This window comes from Dipodomys ordii, unplaced genomic scaffold (assembly GCF_000151885.1).
Source record: "Dipodomys ordii isolate 6190 unplaced genomic scaffold, Dord_2.0 Scaffold97, whole genome shotgun sequence".
NCBI classification, from domain to species: domain Eukaryota; kingdom Metazoa; phylum Chordata; class Mammalia; order Rodentia; family Heteromyidae; genus Dipodomys; species Dipodomys ordii.
The window spans coordinates 5463536-5482492 of NW_012267313.1; the positions used below are offsets into that span (position 1 = coordinate 5463536).

Sequence of the window (18957 nt, forward strand, 5' to 3'; positions counted from 1 at the left end):
AGGAGGAGATAACAATGCTGGATAGGAAATGTACTCATTACCTTACTCAAATAGCTGTAACCTCTCTGTACAGTATCTTTACAATAATATATATATATATATATATATATATATACTAAATATAAATAAAAGTAACAAAAAAACTAGCTATAAGGCTAAAGGTATAGCTAACGGGGTGAATATTTACATAAACAGGGCCACAATTTTTGATTCCCAATACTGCAAAAAGAACTCTACCAAAACATGGTCTATAACTTACCCTGCATGAAGTATCATTTGTCATAGTAGAGAGACAATATCATAAAGTGGTTGTTGAGGAAAATATACAATAGAAACAAAAATGTAATTTTGGATATCCTACTGATTTTCCAGCAGATTATGGGTATCCTATCATATTTTTAATAGCATTTGGTGTAGCTTTTAAAATGGCAGGAACTGTGCATGAAGTTCTCTACATGTTGATTCAATAGCATGAAAGCTTCGTAACTACTGTTTAATGATAGATACGTTTTTATGCAGTTATAAAACATGTGTATAATTATAAATGTATGTAAGAGAACTTTTGTGAGTGTTCTTGCTGCCTTGTCAGTTATTTAAGATTAGTTAGTGTACAGAGCTCAGTGAAAAGCCTCCCTGGACCTGTGCCAGGAGCAGAGAACATCTTTATTGCTGTGTCTTCTTGTGCCCTCTTTAAACATTTTTTTCCCCTTTCTCATTACCCAGGTTTGACTCACCTCCTGTGCTCTTATTTTCCTTGGATGGATTCAGGGCAGAATATTTACACACTTGGGGGGGACTTCTTCCTGTTATTAGCAAACTGAGTAAGTAACTTCAGAGTTGACTGCTTAAGGTTCACGATTTTGGTGAGATAGTCTTAGAGAGGCAGTGTTTTTTTGGAAAAGTACTGGCAAAACCTGTTTCACCAAACTTCTCCAATGCCTAGTGGTTGATCCGGATGATAAGGCTCTAGTCCTTCAGTATTATGATTCATCAAAAGCTGCTTTTTAAATCTTTTAAGATGTAATTGTGTTAGGATTTTTCAATCCTTGAGCATTTCATACATGTTTTAATAGTTGTACAAAGGCATTGCCACTTAGCAAAGCAGTTTATGAATGCAATACATCTTGAACAGTGTCGCCCCTTTCAACATTCTCACATCCCTCTCTCACCTCCCTCCCCTAATCACTCCTTCCTTCATTCTTTTTCCCTTTGGAGGATATGCCTTGGATTCTTTTTTTTTGGGGGGGGGGGTCTGGTCGTGGGACCTGAACTCAGGGCCTGGGCACTGTCCCTCAGCTCTTCAGCTCAAGGCTAGCGCTCTACCACTTGAGCCACAGCACCACTTCCGGCTTTTTTCTTTTTGCTTATGTGGTGCTGAGGAATCGAACCCAGGGTCTCAGGCATGCAAGGCAAGCGCTCTACCACTGAGCCACCTTCCCAGCCCCATACCTTGGGTTCTTAACTGCATCTTCCCCCTCTTCATTTGTTCACCCCTCACCCCTTGACTCCACTCCACCCTGTTCAAGAACCTACTTACTGGTGTTTTACTTTGCTGAGCTTTGATTTGGCCTTTCTAAGGAAGGAGTCTTTTTGTAGAAACGTTTTATGAATTAAAAAAACCCAGAATTTCAAAAGCTGTGATTTTTCTGATATGATGATATTTATACAGACTAATAGTGCTAATGGTTGTATTATCAGTGTCATTGAATAAGTATCATTTCAGTTTCTTAATCTCAATCACATTCTTAATTGAATGAAATAAGATGTCACTAATGAAATAGTATAGTTTCTTAAAACTGATGCCAACGTTTAAAAATCACATAAATAGCCAACAATATGAGGGATGACATAGGATATTTCAAGTTACTGATGATGTAGGATGTTTTTAAAAACTGACACAGGTTTTAAATCACATGAACTAGCCAGTAATGTGAGTATTAGTTCAAAGGTCATTATTATTTAAACAGGAAAAAGGTCAGTTATGGATTTTATCTATAGAAAAGAACTACTTATCAGTGGTCAGTGTTTACATAGCGACTGTGTACTACTGGACTGAAATGGGAGTAGATGAATACAATTACCTTCATGTTCTTGTGGAGTTGTAAAATATTATTTTCTAGGATTGAATATATGCAGTTGTTTTAAATATTAAAATTACTCTCAGTAACTGCATTTAGATCTCATTATGCTTGTCTTAATTTTAAAGTTTTAGATTTTAAATTTCTACCTGGATAAGTTTGGATTTTTAAATAATAAATACTCATTTGTCATGACAATAACCTTGCACAGAAAATGGTCTGTTCTCAACAGCAAGCCTGGGGGCTTTGAAGGGCTTGGCCAGGCCTTCAAAGTCCTTTGTTAACTGTGCTGAGAAGAGAGAGTCTCCATGGCAACAACATGCATCCTCAGTTCAAAATTAAAGAGCTGAAGGTACCTGCATAGACAACAGTGTGTAGTTAGCCTCAATCCTAGCATTGGGTAAATGGGAGATGTAGTCTAGAACTGTGAACCATTAGGAAAGCCGTGGGAAAGATACAAGCTGATCTCAGGAGCAGCTTTAAACAACTCAGTACAGAAACACTGCACTTATTGGTTACAATTTTCTCAACTGTAATTCTTACATTTACTATTGTCTCTGGATTCATCGTGTTGCTTTATAATTCATCCTGAATTGTTATAAGGTTCTAAATCACCCCTGGGTTAATTATTTTATGTGATTTTGCCTGTTGTATTGTGAAAGCTAAATGTGGTGAATAAATTATCATATGTGTTTAATAAAGATGGGTTTTATTTTCTTTCTAGAAAACTGTGGAACATACACTAGAAACATGAGACCTGTATATCCAACAAAAACCTTTCCCAATCACTACAGCATTGTCACAGTAAGCTCTGTATTTCTACTCTACATATGTAATTAATCCATTCTTCAATGGAATAAGTACATGTCCAATCAGAAAAGAAAAGCAACTTGTTTATGATATGTTGTACAGTCTCTATTCTGTCTTTTTTTAGGGTCTTTATCCAGAATCCCATGGCATAATTGACAATAAAATGTATGATCCCAAAATGAATGCTTCCTTCTCACTTAAGAGTAAAGAGAAATTTAATCCTGAGTGGTACAAAGGACAGCCGGTAAGTTTTTTACTTGTTTCTTTAAGTTAATAAATATTAAAATAATAACTTTATCAGCCAGTTCCTAGTGACTTATGCCTGTAATTCTAGCTATTCAGGAGGCTGAGATCTAAAGACTGTGTTTCATAGCCAGCCTAGGCAGAAAAGTCCATGAGACTCTAATATCCAATTAACCTGCAAACAGCTGAAGTGGAGTTGTGACTCAAGTAGAATACCAGCCTTGAGCTACAAAGATCAAGTGAGAGCTTGAGGCCCTGAATTCACGCAAAAATTTCATTATTCTCATCTATTTCAATCTTTATTGTGTTTGTAGCCACACTTTTGTATGTGGAGATAAAGACTGGCCATCCTAAATCATCCTAAATGATCCGAAATCATACAAATGCAGTTTGTATGATTATGTAAATTTGGTTCATGTAATTTATTTCAGAGACAAATTATTTGGTTATTTATTTATGTTCTTGCTTCATCTTACAGTAGTAGTTTGTGGCAATAATTTTTAAAGATTTACTTCATTTTATATATATATATATATAAAGTATATTGTGCTCATTTGATACACTTATATAACATGTAGTGAGTAAATCAGAGGAATTAACATTTTTCATCTTCTTAAATACTTAAAACATTTTGATTAACACAAAATAATGATAAGGAGATAGAAATGTGAACTACCCTTTTATAAACATGTACTGAAATATCATAAACACACAGCTATTATCAGGGAATAGTTTGATCTACATAAAAGTACTTTGTTTTGAAAGAGGAAAGCCTTGACTTTCATTTGTATATATGTGATAATTTAGAAGTTTTTGAAAATTATAATTTGGAAGTATTCCCTTATTTACTTTTAAAAAGTTATAATAATTACATAGAGTGTATTTGGATCATCTCAATAATTCCTCTTAGAAAGAAGAGGGGCCTAGTGTTTAATTTGTAGGTTATGAATTCAGATTTTACATCTGTCATTTAAAGCTGTATTATTTTGGGCAAGTCATTATGTCTTTCACTTTTCTCATCTACAGTGTAGATAATTACTTCACTACCCTGTAGGATTATTATGAAAACTATCTACATTAATAGTATAGAGTACTTATAGGAATACGATTCACACTTGTGACTAGGTATAATAGTTGCTTAATAAATGTTAGTTATAAGATGTTCACCAATTGAAGATAAGAATACTTGTGAATTTTTCTCTTTTGAGAGAAACCTATCAAATAGTGATTAGCTTCTAAATGCAAAAAAGTTTCATGAGTTGACAACTGACTTGCATCCATTTTTATTTCTTTTTCGTTTGCTGTTTGTGTTTGTGATATTATATGAGCATTGTGGTCTAACTGCTAGAGCTGAGTGACCTCAGCCATACTCTAACTCTTATGAGGAATGAGTTGGTGTTGCTAAGCTATGAATGCTTGCATGTTTGTTTTTTTATCGGTCATGGGACTTGAATTCTGGGCTTGGGCTCTGTCCCTCAGCTCTTCAGCTCAAGGTGAGCCACAGCACCACTTCTGGGTTTTTGGTGGTTTTCTGGAGATAAGAGTGTCATGGGATTTCCTGCCCAGGCTGGCTTTGAACCATGATCCTCAGATCTCAGCCTCCTAAGTAGCATGCACCACTGGTATTCCGTAATACGTCTTAACTGCCTTTATTTCTCTTCTCCAGATTTGGCTCACAGCTAAGTATCAAAACCTCAAGTCTGGAACCTTTTTTTGGCCAGGATCAGATGTGAAAATTGATGGAATTCTTCCAGACATCTATAAAGTATATAACGGGTAGGTGCAGATCAACTTTATTTTGTCATATTTATATGGTATATTGTGCCCATTTGATACACCCGTGTAACATGTGGTGAGTAAATCAGAGGAATTAACATTTTCATATTCTTAAATATTTAAAACATTTTTGATTACCACCAAATAATGATAAGGAGATAGAAATGTGAATTACAAGACAGCTCAATTCCCCTCATTCTCTTTTTTTTTTTTTAATTGAGTCCTTAGCTTTAAAACACCCATTGACTGAGATGTAATAAGAACACTTTCTCAGACTTTATCAGTGTATTATTTTCAATAAGTATAACAATTATATTTAAAATCCTTACAATTGCCACGTATTTGTTTCATTTTGTTTGTTCTTAATTTTAGTTCAGTTCCATTTGAAGAAAGAATTTTAGCTGTTCTAAAGTGGTTACAACTTCCTAGAGATGAAAGGTTTGTAGTTAATTAATTTCTATTATCAATACTCTTTTGGGCTTGTAAAAATTATATGCTTAATAATAAAAGTAGATTACAACACTTTGCTGTCTGTAATGTTTTATCCATACTCTTTGTGAACTGTTACAGCTTCATTTTAAAGAATACCAAACCTGTAAGTTATTTCTCAGCAAGTTTAGAACTGTTACCACAGTGATACAGAACTTGTAATAACTATCAGTTCTTGAATTATTTTTTCCATTTTGTTTTTCAATGTGTTCGTAAAATATTACATTTTGATACTGTTTGATTTAGACCACACTTTTACACTCTGTATTTAGAAGAACCAGATTCTTCAGGTCATTCTTATGGACCAGTCAGCAGTGAAGTAAGTACATTTTTTTAAATCAGTAATTACTTTATTAGACTGAGTATTATCTAACCTTTACAAAATGAGAGCATTTTGTAAGAGGCTAGTATTTCTAGAAAGAGTGAATTATTGTGCAGAATGGACTTTCAATACAATAAGTGTTGGGAAAAATTTTTTTTCTTACCTTTACCTGGTGTTAGATGAACTGATGAATGGACCTCTATATTTTTTTAATTTAAATTTCTTTATTCATTCTTTATCCTCCTTTGGCCTACACCCTTGAGTGTTCATAAGAGAGTCTTGTAAATAGCCAAGATTTCAACTTTCTTTGGAAATACAGATGAATGTGAGTCAAGTAGCAGAAGTAGCCTTGCCTAACTAACCCTTCTACTGAGGAAATACATCTCTGGCTGCCAGCGACCATGCTGATGACAGAGCTGGGACTTTGAAGGATAGGTGACTTTTAATCAAAACTATAGAAATATACAAATAAGGATTTAATTTTGTGTGTGCCAGTCTTGGGGCTTGAATTCAGAGCCTGGACACTTTTCCTGAGCTTTTTTTGCTCAAAGCTAGCACTCTACCACTTGAGCCACAGCTTCACTTCTGCTTTTTGGTGGTTAATTGGAGATAAAAGTCTCCTAGGTTTGACTTTGAACCATGGTTCTCAGATTTCAGCCTCCTGAGTAGCTAGGATTACAGGCATAAATCACTGGAGCTTGGCTAGCATTATTGAATAGTTGCTCGGGAACAAAAGATAGGAAACTAGTTTATTTATCAGATCATAATGCAACATCTCATTTGGCCTGGCATCCTATGGAACTTAGCCAGTTCCTGGCTAGTTTTATTGTCTGCATAGTGCTTTAAAACAAATTTAGTGATTTCAAAAATTTTATATGGCCATATCATTTTTATATCGTGGTGCACAGGAAATAGTAGAACAGACAATGATTTAAGCTTCTTTCCTTTTATTCCTAAGTTGATCTACCTTCTCATATGTCTTTTATCTATAACCTAAGAAAAGAAATATAAAGTCAGGCTCTGTGAATACCATTGGTGATGATAAAAAGGGATATAGGTTGTGTCAGAATCTCTGGTCTAGTAATATTTTTCCTCCAGTGATTCTTAGGTTTAAGAGACCACAAACACAAACTTCCTTAAAGGCTTCCCCCACCAGATTCGTATTAATTCTCCTGCCCAGGTGGACCAGACTGGATAGCCTCAAGGATTCTTTATCACAGAGTTCAGACTGTAGACTGGCCTGGCATAGCCTTTGTGAATCTTTTTTTTTTTTTTTTTTTTTTAGCAGCCCTGTTTAGTCTACTTGACTTTAAATGAGTATTGAAGCAATAGTAGAGAAAGGAAGTGAGAAAAGAACATGCTCATTTTCCTCACATCTGCATAAACCAGTTTCCCTTTGTTTTTCTAACCTTGGATCTGGTCTGGATCCACCACTTGGATAGAGCAGGGTAAGAAAAAAACATGTGCTTAATAACTTGGCTTTCTCAAAACTGGTATAAGAAAGGCATTTTGTTTATTTTAATAACCTGACCAGGCAGCAAGTGTGATTTTTTATTTGTTTCCTCTGACCACTGACACCTACATTCACGTCTAGGTCCTTTGGCTCCAGGAGCAATTAACAAAAACAAATCCTTCAAAGGTCATTTTGCAATTGTTTATCAGGTTCTACAAGTGTTAAAATGGGTGCTGTCCTTTATTAATTCACTAGTGATTTTCTAAAGTGCCTGCTTTCCTGACATGTCTTCATTCAAACTTGAGACTATTAGTTTTCACATTATGTTCCTTAACTTGCAAATTCTATTAAACTCTCATATTTCCTAACACCACAAATCCCACTTCTGCTTATCATCAGAGGATAGTTGAGAAGTTTCTTTGTTCTCTCAGATTCATGGAGATCCACTGATGAAAAGCATTTCAGGGTATCTCCCCAAAAGGAGAGTCTCAAAAGACTCAGGTTTTAACAAGGGTTTATATTAGTATAACAGAATAGAGTCAGGAGAAATGAGAAAGAGAACAACATTTCCTGTACCACATATAGGAAATACAAATAGGAAAGACAAAATCTCTTCTGCTTTCTGAGCTGGGTGAATACATTTCTAAAACTTTTACCTTGTGAGATTTTCCTTGTTAAAAGATTCCTTGAAATGCTTTTCTTATGTGGATTTCAGGACCTGTGTTTTAGCATGGAAAATGAAAGTCCAAAGAAACCTCTTATTTATACCAGTGACAGTTCTGTTCTTGAGTTTTCTAAGTTAAAAAATTAATTTCATGGACTGTAAGAATCATTTCATGAATATTTTGACACTTTTGAAAATTAAGAAATATGCTTACAGTTGCTTCCTTAAATGATCAGAAAGTTCAAGATGAAATTGATTATAAAATATAAAGTGGTAACAAATAATGATTGGTTTATGGCTAAACACTAGTATGGAGCTAGTATTATTTTGACTTAAATTTGGTCTAGTGTAACTGGAGAGAGAAAGCTAACCAGATGAACTATTATTGCTTATCCAGTTTATGGTTGAGAAATAGGGAATTTGGACCCTTCCACTGCAAATGATTAGAAGTTGTTTACTGTTTTTCATGCTTTTGATCTGAACAGTTTTGGCCCAATGGAACTACTTTATTCTAGTTGCATTTGCTGAACATTTACTTATTTTTTTTCTAATCGAGATAGCTTTGCATAGCCTTAGCTGTTAGTATAGAATGTGTCATATGAGACTGATTTCCCTTCCAGGTCATCAAAGCCTTGCAGAGGGTTGACAGCATGGTGGGCATGTTGATGGATGGTCTGAAAGAGCTGAACTTGGACAAGTGCCTGAACCTCATCCTTCTTTCAGATCATGGTAATCTGAATTTATATCATTTTATTCTGGTTAAATCATATTACCAAAGGTTTATTTGATTTGTTTCATGATTTCCTCTGCATAGACCATGCATTTTTAAAAGTGTTTCTTTTGAAAAGTATTTAGGACAAAAAGTCAGTATCCAAACAAACAAGACACAGTACTCACAGAAACCTGACAATCTGTATTCTGAAGGGTGAAAAGCCTATGTCAGGATTTGCCAGGTTATAATAATTTTTTCAGTATTAACTTTTGGTAAATCAATATTAGATTTAATTGGAGAAGATTGTTATGTGCCTCTTTAATTTGCTTCAATATGATACATAGGAATTTAGGGACTATGTATTAATTCTGATAGTAGTTTATAAGGTAGTCTTGTTGACTCAATTACAAATAGCTTTAGTACTTAAAGAAGTGAAGTCCATATAAGAAAGTAGAAAGCAATCTCTGTTTGCTTATGCTTTTAATGCTGCTGTTTGCTTCAGAAATAATTATAGAAAGTCTGAAGATATTATTGGCTAAGAAAGCTCCAATTCTGTAGTGAGACTGAGGCAGAGAATCTCCATTGATTTTGAGCAAACAGTTGCTTAAAACTGTGTTAAGACATTCTCCTTTATTGACAAGGGTATTATCATACCTATTATGTATTATCATACATAAATAAGAAACACTAAGGTAATTTGGGATGAAGGGAGAAGAAAATATTTTGCAAAAGTGAATTGTTGGAGCTGAACTCCAGTGACTCACACCTGTAATTCTAGCTACTCAAGAGGCTGATATCTGGAAATCATGGTTTGAAGTCAGCTCATGCAGGAAAGTTTGTGTGACTCAGTTAACCACCAGAAAGCAGGAAGTAGAATTATTGTTCTAGTGGTACCTGTCTCGAGTGAAAAAGCTAACAGGCAGTACTCAGACCCTGAGTTTCAAGCCCCAACTGGTGCTTGTGCACACACAGACACACAAATGTGCTCTCTCTCTCTCTCTCTCTCTCTCTCTCTCTCACACACACACACACACACACTCACACAATTGTGAATTGGTGGGTATAGTTGAAATTATGTGTCTTAATTATCAGGTGTTCAATTGAATCTGAGTGCTAAGCTCATATGTAGTTAAATAATTCCTGGGAATGAAAGATATTCTGCTTCATGTGTTAAATTCTTTATTGAAGTTGCAGTATGCACTGTGGGTTTTTTTTTCCCCTAGGCATGGAACAAGGCAGTTGTAAGAAGTATGTATACCTGAATAAGTATTTAGGAGATGTTAAAAATATTAAAGTTGTCTATGGACCTGCTGCTCGATTGAGACCTTCTGATGTCCCAGATAAATACTATTCATGTAAGTGTATCTCTGCAGTAAGTTTGGATGTAGTTATATTAAGAATATGATTCTCTAAATCATTTTATGTCTACACTAAAGGAGATCAAAATATCATGATTAAATCTCCAGTATGGATCTTTTCTACATTAATTTTTTTATTTTTTTCAAGACAAGTATTTTCTCTGTAGCTCAGATAGGCCATGAACTATGTCTTGACCTCACTTGATAGCCAAGGATGGTGTCTTAGCTAGACAGACTCTCAAGTTTCCCAAACTAAATTTATATATCAATTTTATTCATTTATGTATATATACACAATATATATGTGTCCAGATAAATTACCATTCATCCAAATAATTCCCTAAATTTAATAAAAGGAAATTTAGAAAGTAAAGATAGTGATGTATAGCACAAAGTACACTAGATAAATCTACTGAGCTTACTATTTAAATTGTTTGTTCTCTCTCCCTGTACCACTCATATTTGGAAATTCCAAACTTTGCATTGTCTATTGAAGTATATATGGTAAAAAATAAGTGTCCATAATAAGTTTCCCTACTTCACAATGCATTTTTCCTCGCTAGAGACAACCGCTATTAAGTTGGGAACATACTGTATATATTTAAAACACATCTGTTTTTATTTTGTACATTGGAATCATGCGAGATCTATCTGAATATATGCATAACTATTAGATGGATAAATGGCTGTTTGGATGAACAGAGATGGATGTGTGGATGAATGGACGGTTAAATGAGTAGAATTTGAATGGGAAGGCATATGAATGAACTAGATGTTCTGTAGCTTGCATTTTCATTTAAGAATATGAGTATTTCTCAGGTGTGTTTCAGGGCAGCTCTTAAGGATCTGTTCTATTCATTTCACTGGCTAATATGCAATGACTCAGTAAATGAACTCTTTGTAATTTGATTAGGTATTCAAATTTTATAGGCTTGAGTCTTAACATTGTACATTTTTGTATTGTCCCTTCCAGTTAATTATGAAAACATTGCCAGAAATCTTTCTGTGAGTATTTTATTTTTTCATCATTTAGTTATTTTTAGTTTCATGTAATATATATATATATATATATATATATATATATATATATATATATATATGTATTTAGAGTGAAGGTTCAGTATCCATTCTTGGGATTATACAATTAGAATTTTTGAGAGTTTGGGCAAACATGTAAAAGTACTAATTTTCAAAGTCCCAGAAACAATTAAACAAACAAATATAGAAAGAGAACCTAGAAAGACATACCACCATAAACACAGTTAGTATTTTCTTCCTTTCCCACTCCTGCAGTCCTACTTGCTAAGCTGAGCTACACACCCAGTGTCCTCTCTTTGCTTTGTTTTATTAATGTTTCCATTTATTTTTATTTTTTGCTGGTCATGGAGCTTGAACTCAGAGCCTGGTTGCTGTCCTTAGATTTTTTTTTTTTTTTGGTCTGTCGTGGGGCTTGAACTCTGAGCCTGGGTGCTGTCCCTCAGCTCTTCAGCTCAAGGCAAGTGCTCTACCTCTTGAGCCATAGCTTCATTTCTGGTTTTCTGGTGGTTTATTGGAGACAAGTCTCCCTCCCAGGCTGGCTTTGACCCATGATCCTCAGATCTCAGCCTCCTAAGTAGCTAGGATTATAGGCATGTGCCATCAGTGCCCTACTTATCCTTAGACTTTTTTGTGCAAGGTTAGCACCCTACCACTTGAGCCACAGCTCTACTTCTGGCCTTTGGGTGATTAATTGGAGATAAGAGTCTCATGGACTTTCCTGCTCAGTCTGTCTTTGAATTGTGATCCTCAGATCACAGCCTCCTGAGTAACTAGAATTATAAGTGTGAGCCACTGGCACCCAGCTAATGCTTACATTTTACACAAGATCTTGTCCTAATTCTGAGTTACATATAAACAGTTTGAACTTGATCTTTAAGACTGTAAGTTTTATTTTATTTATTTTATTTTTTTGGGGGGTCTGGTCATGGGGCCTGAACTCTGGGCCTGGGCACTGTCCCTCAGCTCTTCAGCTCAAGGCTAGCGCTCTACCACTTGAGCCACATTACCACTTCCGGCTTTTTTCTTTTTGCTTATGTGGTGCTGAGGAATTGAACCCAGGGCCTCAGGCATGTAAGGCATGCACTCTACCACTGAGCCACCTTCCCAGCCCAAGACTGTAAGTTTTAAAGAAAACTTTACAGTTGCATTTAATAAGGTATTTGAAAATAGAATCATCAATTGTAACTCTAATATAACCTAGTGATTCAATATTAATGTCATTCAAGAAAAAATTCAACTAGCTTGTGATATTCACTTATATATTATATAAGTAGCAAGAACTTATTTTTTCCATCTGTGGCTTGTTGGACAGGGGAAAAAAACCATAAGAGTTAGAAAGGGTTTTCAAGAGAACATTGGACTTCCACTAATGTGGGGATAACAGTTTTGTTTGTTGTTTACCCATTGCAATTTCAGTGCCGGGAACCAAACCAGCACTTCAAGCCTTATCTGAAACACTTCTTACCCAAGCGTTTACATTTTGCTAAAAGTGACAGGATCGAACCATTGACATTCTATATGGACCCACAGTGGCAACTTGCATTGTAAGTTTGGACAACTCCCAGGCAAAGTTAACCAAGTCTGTTATGACTCAAGATAATCATTGGGCCCGATCAAACAATGAGAAAACTGTCCCTATCTCATTGTCTTCACTCTTACCCAGGACTTCTCATGGTTGGCCTGTAAATATTTTGAGTGGATGATTCCTTTTTATGGGATGTTTGACAGGATCCATGAATTGTACCCTGATACCCTTTCTAGATCTTTTACTATTTGACTGTGCACCTTTTCTACAATTCACAATTATGTGTAATAATATTTTGCAGTCTAATAATTAGTGAAAGCATTTTATACTAATATGGCAGCTATATTATACAGTTTTCCATTCTTTTTATATGAATCCGTCAATCTACTTCACTTTGTGGGTACATTCAGCAAATTATCAAATTATTTGGATGATTAATATTATTGATATTTAAAATTTTGATCATTAGCGTTTTGATATTTGTCAGGAAGCCAGTTATGATAAATATCCCTATTAAGCAAAACCTAAGTAGTGGAGAGGATTTAGGCAATAGAATTATACTTTTTCCACTCCTCTTAGTGAGTTGTGCTCTTCATGTTTAGAAGACGATCAAAGGAAGGCTATTCTTATTCTCATTGGGAAAGTAGTAATGAATATATCCCAAGACTTTGCTTTAGACAATCTCATTGAGTTTTTACAAATGACCTACATAAGGAATTGAACTCAATGAAGGTAACTAAATTGTGTGAAGTCACACCTAGTTTACAGCATAGTCAGAATTCAAAGCCACATATTTTGTGGCTAATTGTTGGTCACTTCATGGATAACTCTCAGCAATATGTTATCCAGGAGAAAAATTCGGTGTTCCAAAGCCAAATGTTTTTAATTTACTTTATGTTAGTTTAACGAAGTAATTACTAGTTCTTTATTAATGAAAACAATGGAATTATTATCAAGTATATTCTACAACAGACTTTACATTATTGTATATCAAAATTAGGAATCCATCAGAAAGGAAATATTGTGGATATGGATTTCATGGGTCTGACAATGTCTTTTCAAATATGCAAGTGAGTAAACCTTTTATAGTTAAAAAATAATATTAATCTTAAGAAAAACTGGTATATAAAGTTTAATACTTTAAAGTATAGACTGTGATTTTATGTCTTGAACATAAATTAATGAAATATTTTGATAGAGTTATGTTTCTTTAGATATTAAAGGATTTTATTAATATTTTCTATTCATGTTTCCATAGACATTTGCCTTCTAGCATATCTCCTTACAAAGTTTTTAATAATTATTTTGCATCTATTTGTGCACCATGGTAAAAGAAAACAAGTGATTTAATAGATAAAAATGTATCATAGTTATATCTGAAAGGTAACACCTTATATTTATCTAGCAGTTTAAAATTTTCCAAATGTATTTTATTATTATTATTATTATCTAATTTTCTTACAATAGACTTGAACTAAGTGGGATATATCCCATTTCATAGCTGAAAGATTTCGTTGTCTATTCTGTTCTTATCATTAAATCAAAGGTTATAGTAAAACTAATAGAAATATTCTAGATGTCCTTATTTGTACAGCAAAGCTTAAAACAATATCCCATAAAGGCCACTGGAATGAAATTTCTGATTTATTTCAACATAACCAGTTTATTTATGTACAATGTAGATAATGTAAAGTTTTTGACCAGATATATACATGCGTGAACTGAACTGATAGGCTGTTAATTTTCCATTCCAGGCCCTCTTCATTGGCTATGGACCAGGATTCAAGCATGGCATTGAAGTTGACACCTTTGAAAATATTGAAGTTTATAACTTAATGTGTGGTAAGTATATGAACAGAAAACAGAAGATTATCAAAAGTAGATGACATGATGGGCATTTTTATTGAGATGATGGTGAGGAAAACAGACACTTGCTTTTTCACTTTCTTCCTGTTCTGAGACTGAAACAAAATGCCACCATCTTACTATACCACCATATATACCACCATCTTACTATACCTGGTTTCCCACTAGGTCACCTATACAGGTAAAGTCTAGCACTCACCATAGGGTCATCTATATACTGCGAATGCCCCTGGCTAGATATGACTCTTAGGTAAGAGTCTTGGTTTGGGGGCAGTGAAACTTGAATAGACTATGTGGAATGCAAGGTAGCAGTGCTAGTGAGAGGATGGCACTGTCAACCTAGTAGACAAAGGAGGATTCATTGGGCATATTCTTTTCTTTTTTCCAATGTAGGTTAATAAAGCCAAGCTTAGAACCAAGAGCCTTCTGATCCCACAGTCATAGTGTTTAGTCTGTATCTGTTTAGTCTGTATCTTCTGAGTTAGTACTTTTTTTTTGTTGGTCGTGGGACCTGAACTCTGGGCCTGGGTGCTGTTCCTCAGCTCTTCAGCTCAAGGCTAAGGCTCTACCATGAGCCACAGTGCCACTTCTGGCTTTTTCTGCTTATGTGGTGCTGAGGAATCAAATCCAGGGCCTCATGAATGCAAAGCAAGCACTCTACCACTGAGCCACCTTCCCAGCCCCTGAGTTATTACTTTTATTATGGGGTCTAAAATATTTTTTCTTTTTCTGATAATGATAGTAGGCATTTCCAAAATCTTAGTATGTCTAGCCTCTTTTAGTTGGAGCCTGTAAACTTTAAATGACCTAATATAGCTCAAGCACCTAGACAGTGCCTGCCATATAGTAATTCTGAAATAAAATCTTTATTATGTACTTATGTAATAATGTGTACTTATATAACTCTGTTACTGATATTATTATTAAAAGCATTCATCTTAGTCTCAAACAAAACTGGTTTTAGAATCCTAGTCCCCTAGTCCTAGTATTTTAGTAGCCTTGAGGCCTTGTGCCTAATCAAACACTTTCATGATTCATCTACCAAATATTGATGATAACTTTTAAAACGTGTTTTGAAGATAAAAATAAGAAAAAATATATTAGCACAATCACTGGCATGTGTCTGATGCAATAGGTGGTATTGCAGTTAGTATAAATCTTAAAATTGAGAAATTTTCATAGAGAAATACAGCCTGTAGATCAGTATTTCTATTAAGAGAGCCTATCTATAAATAGTCTAAAAGCAAAGAGGGTTTGAAAATTTTATTTTAGTTGGAGACTAAAGAACTCATGTATATTGTTACAAAAAGTAAAAACCATAATATAATCTCCTATTTATTTGGTTTTGAAACTTTCTAAGTAACTATCACTCTTGAAATCATACAGATTTACTGAATTTGACCCCAGCTCCTAATAATGGAACTCATGGAAGTCTTAACCACCTTTTAAAAAATCCTGTGTATACCCCAACACATCCCAAAGAAGCACACCCCCTAATGCAGTGCCCCATCTCAGGAACCTCCCGAGATAACCTTGGCTGCTCCTGTGACCCTGTGGTGAGTATCGTTGGAGAGCTTAGCATAGTGTGTGCAGCATGTATGAGAGAACTCCACATGCAATTAAAGCACATCAGCTGTAGGGAGACTACTTATGGAACATGTATACATTCATCTTTAGGTCTTTGGACACATGCAAGCCTTCTATTACTTATTTTTCTTTCTCTCGCTTCTTCCAGTTTTAGCTGTTTTGATTCCATGCTACTATGCTGACTTGAGGCAGGAGGGGAGAGAATTCTAGAAGAACTTTGAGTGCTTGCAATCCTGGAGATGGCTATTATCATAGCAGCCAGGTTTCTAGCACAGAATAAAACTATCACAGTGCTCCTTCTCTAAAATGTAACCCCATTTATTGTAAATTTAGGGCAGGAAATATTTTTGGAATAAATGGGTATATGACACTGTTCTTCTTTTACTCCTGTCATCACAGGAGTTCAATAGCCTTTTTATATAACTGGTCATGTTGCAGCTATCTTAATAGAAGGTAAAAATCCCTGGCAAAGTGTGAAACAGATTGAGAACATCCATAAAGACAGAAATTGGAAATTTTCAGTTTCCTGTTTTTCTGTTTTGTTTTAGGCTTGATTTAAGCTGATAGAAAGACTGATGAGTATACTAATTATAAACCAGGGTTTATATTACAATTACTACTGATATGCTTCTGCTGACAATTTGTCTTTTGCAAGTATGATTCCTCCTTCGTTTTCCTCTTTATTAAAGAAGAAAAACCTGTTATGTATGAAAGAATTGTACCTTTTCCTCCTTGTTCTATCTGGGATTAATTACCCTGTTGATATTGCATGTTACAAAATTAAACCATAACACTTAAGGTTACAAATAATTTCATAAATCTTTGTAGATTCTGCCGATTGTGGATTTTCAGACACGGTTTAATCTGACCACAGCAGAAGGTAAGGCATATTACTCTCACCCATGGGTGGTGGGAGCAAGACTTTTTGTTAATAGTATGAGCTGCAGACAACTGGTTTGGGGACTTATTTAGGAATAATCAGTAAAATAAAAAAAATATAATGGGCAGCCATCTGAAAAACAGAGCTTTCTCTGCCTGATGTTCTGGAAAGTCAGAAGTCAGGATAGAAGGTTATTGTATAGTGGGTAAGTTTAGTGGAAGCTGAGTCACTATGAACAGTATGGAAGTCTTTGAAAAATGTTAAGATGGGTACAGGTACATAGTAAAGCCTTAGATTTTCACTTAAAATGATTTTTAAATTTCTGTCTCACCTATCTGATTCATAAGAGGTTATAAATGATGTAGCTATGGAACATTTCTTCATAACTTTTTTTTTTTGGTGCTGGTACTGGGGCTTGAATTTGGGGGCTCACACACTCATTTACCTTTTTGCATGCAAGACTGGCGATCTAACACTGGAACCACACCTTTACTTCCTGGTTTTTGTTGGCTAATTGGAGTCCCTCAGGCTTTTCTGCCTTGGCTGGCTTTGAATCAGAATGTTCAGATCTTAGCCCTCCTGAGTAACTAGGACTACAGATGTTAGCCACCAGTGTCTGGACTGTTTCTAACTTTTGAATCAAAATTAAGACTGTCTGGTAAATTGAAAGTTTTCAATTGGACTTGTATGTTCTTAGTCATTCTGATACAGTCTCAAATCTTGGAGTTACTTGATATTTTTAATGTTTCTATGTGTAATTTTTTCAAAGCATAAATTCTACATTAATCCTGACTTGAAGTTTCCTATTTAAAACCCATACTGTAAATCTGTGAATCTCTTAAGTGTTGGGATTAGAGAGAGTTTTTGTTTGTTTTTGTGGTATTGATATTTGAACTCATGTCTTTGTATTTGCTAGGCAGAAATATTGCTTGAGCCACATTTCCAGGGCATTTTGTTTTGGCAGTCTCTTGAGATAGACTCTGACTTTCTACCTGGGCTGAATTGAACCAAAATCATCCTGTGTATACTTCCTGCTGTAGCTGGGATGTCAGGTGCATGCCACCGCACTCCGCCGCTTTTTCCACTGAGATGGGGGTCTCAGACTGTTTGCCCGGAGTGGGTTTGGTCCATGATTCTCTTCAACTCAGACTTTCAAGTCTCTAGGATCACAGGACTGAGCTGTGCCCTGCTTAGAGAAATCTTTTTATTCCCAAAGTATTGGGGTAGAGGAAGACAGTTTCAGAATTGGGTTTGAATTTGGATTTGAATTTGATTGAGGAAGTACATGTCCATAGAAAGTTATTTTTTAAAATTTCCTATAGAGTGTTATTTCCTCATTGGTAAAACAAATATATAATCTTAGTGGAGAGATATAAGACTAGTAAACAATGTTTCTGTTGTTACTGCTTCATTCAGTTTAGTCTCACAATTTTTATTCTGAATCTCTGCTTCTGGATTTCACATTTTATGTTTTCTGCAGTGTGTCTTGAAGTATAAGTAATGAAAGTAATATAGTGCTGGAGGTGTGGCTCAAAGGGTAGCCCATCAGCTGAGTGGATCTGAGATCAACCCCAGTACCACAAAAAAAGAATACTTTTCAACTAGGTGCCAGTGGCTCATGCCTATAATCCTAGCTACTCAGGAGGCTGAGATCTGAGGATCACAGTTTAAAGCCAGCCCGAGCAGGAAAGTCAGTGAGACTCTTATCTCCAATAAACCACTAGAAACCCGCAAGTGGCTTGTGGCTCAAGTGGTAGAGTGCTCGCCTTGAGCTGAAGAGCTGAGGGATAGCACCCAAGCCCAGAGTTCAAGCCCCAAGACTGACAAAAAAAAGAATGCTTTTAAAAATATATTAAAGAATTTTTTGGTAACCTAAGTCCCAAGATGGTAGAATTTCTAGCAATTCTATGTAGTTGTCTTCTTGCATTACCCTGTTTGCTCACTGATCTTTCAGTATGAAGTCAGAGTTTCAGCAAGCCATTCTGTTTTGTTAATTGTTTATGGTTCTGCTGCTTATAATTGTGTTTTTTAAATTTATATCTTTTTATTCATGGACCACTGTCTGAAAGACTTGTATATATGCATACGACAGTAATGTCCATATAATAAAATGTGTAGTTACTAAGAGAAACAGAAAAATACCTAATTCTGTGTGT

The 18957-nt window shown here is 35.1% G+C and overlaps 1 protein-coding gene across 1 annotated transcript in view; it reads left to right on the forward strand.

Annotated features, from left to right (window-relative positions):
- Enpp1 (ectonucleotide pyrophosphatase/phosphodiesterase 1) overlaps positions 1 to 18957 on the forward strand; it is a 76081-nt gene that overhangs the window by 45805 nt on the left and 11319 nt on the right. The window contains exons 9-22 of the mRNA XM_013026781.1: positions 724 to 821; positions 2803 to 2882; positions 3013 to 3132; positions 4798 to 4907; positions 5280 to 5345; positions 5643 to 5715; positions 8456 to 8564; positions 9771 to 9902; positions 10879 to 10910; positions 12360 to 12487; positions 13469 to 13538; positions 14223 to 14310; positions 15721 to 15890; positions 16750 to 16801. Of these exons, the coding sequence (XP_012882235.1) occupies positions 724 to 821; positions 2803 to 2882; positions 3013 to 3132; positions 4798 to 4907; positions 5280 to 5345; positions 5643 to 5715; positions 8456 to 8564; positions 9771 to 9902; positions 10879 to 10910; positions 12360 to 12487; positions 13469 to 13538; positions 14223 to 14310; positions 15721 to 15890; positions 16750 to 16801 (1328 nt within the window). The remainder of the gene's footprint in view (positions 1 to 723; positions 822 to 2802; positions 2883 to 3012; positions 3133 to 4797; positions 4908 to 5279; positions 5346 to 5642; positions 5716 to 8455; positions 8565 to 9770; positions 9903 to 10878; positions 10911 to 12359; positions 12488 to 13468; positions 13539 to 14222; positions 14311 to 15720; positions 15891 to 16749; positions 16802 to 18957) is intronic.